The sequence below is a fragment of the Carlito syrichta genome, unplaced genomic scaffold, assembly GCF_000164805.1.
Source record: "Carlito syrichta isolate Samal-C Ts95f unplaced genomic scaffold, Tarsius_syrichta-2.0.1 Scaffold315826, whole genome shotgun sequence".
NCBI lineage: Eukaryota > Metazoa > Chordata > Mammalia > Primates > Tarsiidae > Carlito > Carlito syrichta.
This window is the reverse complement of record NW_007259922.1, coordinates 647,694-655,274: the sequence shown is the minus strand read 5'-3', so window position 1 is coordinate 655,274 and position 7,581 is coordinate 647,694. Positions and strand designations below refer to the sequence as shown.

At 57.6% G+C, this 7,581-nt stretch overlaps 1 protein-coding gene across 4 annotated transcripts in view; it reads right to left on the bottom strand.

The window, feature by feature from the left end:
* HID1 (HID1 domain containing) overlaps positions 1–7,581 on the bottom strand; it is a 17,750-nt gene that overhangs the window by 9,781 nt on the left and 388 nt on the right. For 2 of the 4 annotated variants that reach the window (XM_008073333.1, XM_021706621.1), the window contains exons 2-4: positions 1,532–1,681; positions 810–980; positions 67–183 (exon numbers count right to left, since the gene is read on the bottom strand). In XM_008073333.1, the coding sequence (XP_008071524.1) occupies positions 67–183; positions 810–980; positions 1,532–1,681 (438 nt within the window). The remainder of the gene's footprint in view (positions 1–66; positions 184–809; positions 981–1,531; positions 1,682–7,581) is intronic. The other 2 variants (XM_008073335.1, XM_021706620.1) reach the window with 2 other exon arrangements.

The following is a 7,581-nucleotide window of genomic DNA, read 5'->3' as shown; positions in this document are numbered from 1 at the left end:
GCATCCTGCCCAAGGGAGCTTCAGGTGGCCCGCCCGGCCTGGAGGTGGGGGCTGGAGGCCTCTCACCACAGCACTCCTCCGGTGGCTCTGGACCGTGAAGTCTGGGCAGAAGAGCAGGTCAGCGATAGCCAGGAGCAGGGACTCGGCCAGGGGACGGGCATTCTCGTCGTCCTCCTCTCCCTGCTGGGGACATGGCGCCCACAGGCTGCCTCAGTGGTAGCTGGCCAAGGAGAGGTGGCCCTAGGGCTTGAGGGGTGGGGGGGACAGGGACTGGGCCCAGGCATGCCCCCGTAGGTTGAAGGATGGAAGGAAGAGGAAGTGGGCTTCTGGTCACCCCAAACCTCCCAAGATGGAGCTGGGAGCTAGGCCTGGGATCAGTGAGCCAACTCCCCACAGACTGGGAGGGACAGATGGTGTCCCCCAACCTAACCACTGCATCCCACCCCACGGCACCTTGCCTGAAGATAAACCCAAGGCAGGTGGGATCTGGGGGAGAGAGGACATACAGTCCCTCTCGGGCCTTCAGAAGGCCCAGCGGACCTGTCCCCACCACTGTCCAGATACACCTCTGGCTCTCGGCTTCTCTCCTCAACCTACCCTCTCCGGCCATAGGGGCACAGACCCCCATGGGGGAGGAACTGAGGACCCAGAGAGGCGGCGCTGCCCATCATCCCTCAGCAGCACCCTCCTGCACAGTCGTGTACCTCCCAAATCCCAGGAGAGGTTTGGAGGAATGTGGCCAGCCCCCGAGGGTCCTCTCCCTGGCACACCGGTTCCACCTCCCACCCAGCCTGGCCGGACCCACAGACCCCGCCTCGCCCGGCCCCAGGCACTGTAGACCAGAAGAAGCCCCTCCAGTCGGGGTCCTCGAAGATGTAGGGCAGGACACGGGTGAGAAGCCGGCTACAGTTCAGGACAATCTGTCTCTCCTTCTCCGAGTGGCAGCCGCTCTCAGCGCCCTGCACCAGCTTCTCCACGGCCTGTGGGGGCAGCAGGGCAGAGGGGCATGCTGGAAAGGGGGTGTGGGGCCCTGGCACTTGGGGCTGGGGTGGGCACGCAAGCTGCAGAGGGGGAGAGGCAGCAGGGCCGTAGGTGAAGGAGCCACCCGGCAGGGCCGTCTCCCCAGACAGCGGCAGCCAGAGCAGCATAGAGCATCATGGGAGCCAGAGCCCAGCTCATCGCCGGAGGGCGGAGGCCTTGCTGAGAGATGACACCTGTCTCAGCCTCAGTTTCCCAATCTGCAAAATGGCAACACTGAAAGTGCCCACCTCACAGGGGGAGCTGCACGAGCTGATCCATGGAAAATGCTCAACAAGGTGCGGCCCAGAGAAGCCCTCGCGAATGACGGCTGCCATGGTCACTTCCGTGGGGGAGGGGAAGAACCGGGTGAGCGTCAGGACTGTCCAGACCCAGGAGTGGGATGTCCTGGGTGTCTGCCCTCTCCCACTGTGGGCTGTGCCATGGTGGGTTGCCTCAGGAGGGCGGAGTCTGGCTCAGCCGGGAGTGAAAGCGAGGGCCGGGGAGTCCTCACCTTGTAGCACAGGGTGGCCAGGTTGGAAGGCGACTCTTCCCGCACGGCCCGAATCTCTGCTGCCGGGACCAGTGCAAACACATCCTGCACGGAGGTGGCTGTGTCTGCCCAGAACTGGTCCCAAAAGGCGTCATCGGTAGCTTCCACAGGCTGTGGGGGACCCAGGGTCTGGAGTTACACGACCCCTTGCCAACAAGCCCACAGTGTGCCTCAGCTGTGGCTGGGAGAGACCCCAAGAGGGAAGCCACAGCCTCCCTCCTTCACTCCCGCTGTTGCCCAGAAGCCTTCCCACATGGGTGGGGCCGTCCCCAGCCACCACGAGGCCTGGCCAGCACAGTCAGACCAGACTGGAGACACTTGGTGTGCATGCACAGCCAAAGCCCAACTCCTACCTGTGGTCTGCGTGACTCCTGCTAAGTCATCATCCTCCCCACCAGGCAGGCTGACCTCCCCACCTGGGCACAGCCCCAGGCCACGCTAGGTCAAATGCCCAGGGACCCAGACCAAGGCTGTGGCCTCTCCCCATAGGAAAAGACAGAGGGGTCATACCCTCCATTTTCAGTTGCCCAAGCTGCCCCTCTCGGGCCTCCAGCCTCCACCCTCTGGCAGCACACCCAACAGGTGCCATATCTGGTGGATCCAACCTCCATAACCCTCTGACCGGAGCACACGCCTCTCAGTGCCCTGCCTAGCTGCCACGCGGGCCCCTCTCGCCAGGGCTGTCACCTCCAAATCCACCTCCTTCAATCTTGCCTCTATGCTGTCTCCAACCCACAAGCCACAGCACAGTGTCAAAGGCACTCCTCCCTCACCTGGAGACCTTTGGGGCTCCCCACCACCTCCTGGATCAAGTCCAAACCTTGGCCCAACAGTCAGCCAAGACCTCACTTAAACGCGCCCACACGTGCACACGTACATGCTCACACACACACCTGCATTTACCACCCTAGGACAAGCCCCTGCTGACTCTTCTCTTCATCCTCACCTGGGCTGCCCCCCTTTTCCACGTGCCCCCCCTTCTAACAACGCATCCCAAAATCCAATCAATGCTATGGAAGCAACATGCCTTGAGACACGCATGCTCTTCAGTCACTCAGGCAGTCATACAGGCAACCAAGGCAACTGGTCTGAATACATCTTTCACTTCTAGAACTCTCTCCTAAGAAAACGATCAGAGATGTGCAAGAAGTACATGTATTAGAATGTTTGTTGTTGATAACGGTGAAAAGCTGAGCCAACCTAAATAGCCAACAATTGGGGAAGGCTTTAAAAATTAAGCTGGGCACAGTCGCTCACGCCTGTAATCCCAGCACTTTGTGAGGCAGAGGCAAGGGGAGTGCCTGAGCCCAGGGGTCCAAGACCCGCCTGGGCAATTTGTGAGACCTCATCTCTACAATAAATCCAAAAATTAAGCCAGGCTCGGTGGCTCAGCCTGCAATCCCACGCCTTTGGGAGGCTGAGGTGAGTGGATTGCCTGAGCCCGCGGGTTCGAGACCCGCCTGGGCACCGAGACCTCATCTCTACAATACATCAAAAAATCAGCCAGGCATGGTAGCGCATGCCTGTAATTCCGGCTACTTGGAAGGTTGAGGCGGAAGGATCACCGGAGCTCAGCAGGCCGAGGCTGGGCGACAGAGTGAGACTCCAACTCAAAAAAAAAAAAAAAAAAATTAGCCAGGTGTGATGGCGTGTGCCTGTAGTTCCAGCTGCTTGGAAGACTGAAGCGAAAGGATCACCTGAGCCCAGTAGGTGGAGGCTGCGGTCGGTGGCCATGAGCATGCCATTGTACTCCAGCCTGAACAACAGAGTGAGATTCCAACTCAAAAATTAAATAAAAAACAAATAAATAAAAATTAAGGCACATCCATACAGTGGAAAACTATGTGACCATTAAATCACATTTTTCAAAGACTATTAACAAATGGAAAATGCTCACGATGTTATGTGAAAAAAGATAAGATACAGAACTACCTATAAGATGACCACAGTTTTGTGTTAAATTATATATTAATAAAAGATTAGAAGAAAATGAACCAGAAAGTTAAATAGCTATCTCTCTGGGTAGCTTTGTATTTTTCTGTAAGAGCACATATTGCTATATTTTTTTCTTTTAGAAGCAGTGTCTCACTCTATTGCCCAGGCTGGAGCATAGTGGGATGACAATCATAGCTCACTTAACTTTCAACTCCTGGGCTCAAACGCTCCTCCCACTTTGGCCTCCCAAAGTGCAGGGATTAGAGGCAAGAGCCACTGCACCTGACCTATTTTTTCCTTTTGGAGACTCATCTGTTGAGGACCAGAGTATCCAAGCCATGCTTACCTTTCCTCAAACCCATCCCTTTAAGACTCCCTCTGAATATCCATGCCTTTCTCGGTTGCTTCAGGAAGCCTCTTCCCTGCTCTGAAATCCTAAGGCTGATAAAAAAGTCCAAGGACCCTGCTACCACCACAAGTCTGTACTTCATACACATTACTCTTATCATCAGAAAAAATGTATATATCCTATTTTCAAAAATCTGTTCTCTGAAGCCACTTCTTCCAGGAAGTCCCCCAGAGCCCGGGACTGATGAGCTTGCTTCTACAGGGGAGCCTTGAGCCCCCACCTGGCATAAGCCCTTCCTCTTGACCTTCCAGTTGAGGCATGCAGCAGATGCTCAGTCAATTATCTGTTCAGCTGAAGCCATGCTCAGTCCTAGAGACCCTTCAACCCAGTGCCTGCGTAGGGCTGAGCAACAGTGGAACTTTCCAGACTCAGAGGTGGGGTCACACACCTCACCAAAGTCTGGTCATACCCACCCCCGACTCCACTCCGGGGAGCTCCAGGGAACTGTGGCCATGGCCCTCAGGACAGGCCTGGCTTGAGGACCGCTGAGTCCCAGAACTGGTAGAGCGAGTTAGTTGGGGGAGAGGAACAAAGGCCAAAGGAGGGGCCCTGGGCCGGGGGTTTGCTGGCCCTCATGCCCTCAGCCAGGACAGCCCTCTGACACTCACTGGGGTGCAGGGCTTGGCACCCCAGTCCGGGTGGCCCGGGGACAGAGTGAGGTAAGGAAGGACATCTCAGAAAACGGGCAGAGCTCCTGCCATCTGTGAGCACATCTGAGAAGCTGCCATCTCTGACTTCCCACCTCCCAAGCAGCTAATGCCCTCTTAAAGGGGCAGGAACTCATCTGAGCACCAAATGGATGTGACCTCTGACCTAATGCATCAGGCAAGCATCACTTGGGGACTGAATTCAAAATGAGGAGAGAGGGCAACCCCTTCGGGTCCCCTCCCACTGTGGGAGCTTTTCTGTCCTCTTAATAAATCCTGCTTTCTCAAAACAAAACCATAAAAATGAGGAGAGAGCCGTAGGAGACCACAGGGCAGCCCATTCTGGAAGCAGAGGAAGCTCCCAGCTATGGAAGTCAGTTTTGAACTTCAAGAACCAGAAGAAGCAGACTTTTGCCTCCCTCTTTCCTCCGCTTGGGACTTCTCTCCTGGTCCCACTGTGGCTTAGATATTTGGATTTGGTGACCACGACCTGACCACACCAGGACAGGCTGATGTTACAGACATTAACCAGGGTCACTGGGACCCTTAGGTTTCCGATGGGAGGGACATGGTTCAGCTCCTGCCTCAGTGACCCCAGCTGGCCTCCACTCAACCCAAGGAAACTTCTAAAATCTAAGCTAGAGCCGGGCTCGGTGGCTCAGCCTGTAACCCCGTGCCTTTGGGAGGCTGAGGTGAGTAGATTGCCTGAGCCCTCGGGTTCGAGACCTGCCTGGGCAGCAAGACCTCATCTCTACAACAAATCAAAAAATCAGCCGGGCGTGGTAGCGCATGCCTATAATTCCAGCTACTTCGAAGGCTGAGGCGGAAGGATCGCCGGAGCCCAGCAGGTCGAGGCTGCGGTGGCCGGGAGCGGCCACTGCACTCCAGTCTGGGTGACAGAGTGAGACTCCAACTCAAAAAATAAAAATAAATAAATAAAATCTAAGCTAGTTTCTTCAAAAGGAGTATTTTTACTGGAGGTGGGCAGGCCTCTGCTTCGGAGAGCACAGAGACTGAGATACCCATGAGGGGTGGGGTGTCATTGCTACCCCAGCTTTGCCAGGCCCCTGTCCAGGCCAGACCCCACTCAGACCCAGGGGACCAGCTGCAGCTGCATCTTTTGACTCCCTGCAGAGGGGGGAGAGGAAGGATCAGCAGAGCTCTAGCCTGCTAAGCCTGTGCTAAGAGACTGTGTCACCGTGTATTTCCTTACACGTACATGTGCACATGTGTAAACATGCACCTGCCAGGTCTCATCTGGTTTACAGCAGAGAATTCCACACAGGTGGGATCTGGGAGTGGGTCCCAGGTCTGGGAATGTCCCTCTCGGGCTCCACCCACCAGGTCAGGCCTGGCCCAGGGCTGGACGGTGGGGCAGGAAGAAAACAGGATACAGGGCAGGAAGGCAAGGAAGGCCCAGCAGCCAGGCCCAGACCTCAGGAAAGAGGGCAGGGTCTGCTTGTCTGCTGCCCAAAGCACAGCCTGTAAGGGCCTGAGACCAGATGTCATCCAGGGACAGCTGGCCTGAATCTTCTTGGGGACAGGTTTGTGATGACCATCGAGTATCTGGGCACCTGAGCTGCCCAAGCCAGATCACTACACAGAGTCTAAGATTTCAGTCACTGAGGCCCCCTCCTACCTGCAGGACCCCAGTGCCCTCCAGAAGGAGGTCCGGGCTGGTCTCCAGCCTATTTCATGTCCTATTACAAGTCTACTCACTGGAAAATGAAACAGTACCATCTCGGGTAGCCCGTCACAGGCTACAGCCAGGGAAAGTCAGAGGGACGCAGCGTTTTGGGGGAAGGGCCTGAGCAGGTGGGAGTCTAGGCCACTCCCAATCCTCTGGGCCTGGGAAAGGACCCCAGCTGCCAAGCCCACAGCACATTCCTCCAACAAGGTGTTTCCTCCCAGGCAGGTAAACATGGGAGCCTCCCTCCCTCCCTTTTTCTCCTCCCTGTGGCCCCACACTGAGGGGCTGGCCAACTGGCCATGTTCCCTGCCACCCACAGACCTAAAGCTCCATCCTGAGAAAGCCACGCTCCAGAGCTATCCAACAACCATAGGGAATGGAGAGAAGCGAGGTCTGGTTTTTATCAAGTGCCTCTCAGCTAGGGCTGGACTCTCCAGAGGCCATGGGCATCTGCCAGGCACCTGACTCTCCTGGGGTGGGGACAAGAGTGGGGGAGCAGAGTCTGGCCTCTGGGGCTGTGGCCAGCTGGCTATGCTTTCTCGACCCCACCCTGACTGCCCACAGTAAGAGAGAGCCCTGGAGAGCAGCCGGGTGGGAGTCGGGGAACAGGAAGGTCCCAGATGGCAGCAGGTCCTGAGTGCCTTGAAAGCAGAGGACCCAGGGAGTCAGGGCCGGGCACCTCTGTGGCCAGAGTGGCCTCTTTCGAGAAACAAGGAGGGGAAAGTGGGCTGGGAAGTAGCCTTGCTGGGCCAGGTGATGTGTGGTGAGGACAAGGGGGCGGCCGCTGGACCACTTGTGGGCTCCGGGAGTTGCAAGCATGGACTAGGCTGAAGGGTCTCCTCTGGTCCCTCACCAGCTGATCAAGGGCAATCCTAAGGATCCCCATCCCTGAAGCAGAGAACAGAAAACACAGCAATCACAGCCTCTCCCTCAGTAGGGCTTCTTAGGAGAAGCTCCCTGGAGCGGTCCCCGGCGGGGCAGGTGGGCTCCAAAGGCCTGGGGACAGATCCCCTTGCCAGGCTACGCGCTGCCTGCCACTCTGCTTGTTCCCAGGAAGACCTGGGCCTTCCCCAGCCGCGGGCATCCACCGGGCCCAGCGAGGCCGCTGCGCCGCGCACCAGCTGTTTCCCGACACCGGCGGGCGCCGGCCAGGCTTTGTTTGCATTGAGTCAGCCGGGGCTGTGCGTCCGGGACCCGCGGGCACCGGGGGGCTGGGAGGGGCGCGGGTGGTGGCTGAGTGGGTGGGGGCGAGGGCCGGCTGGAGATGCGAGGCCGGGGGCGCTGAGGGGCGGGACAGGGGGCGGACAGCTGCGTCGCCGGCTCGGGGAGC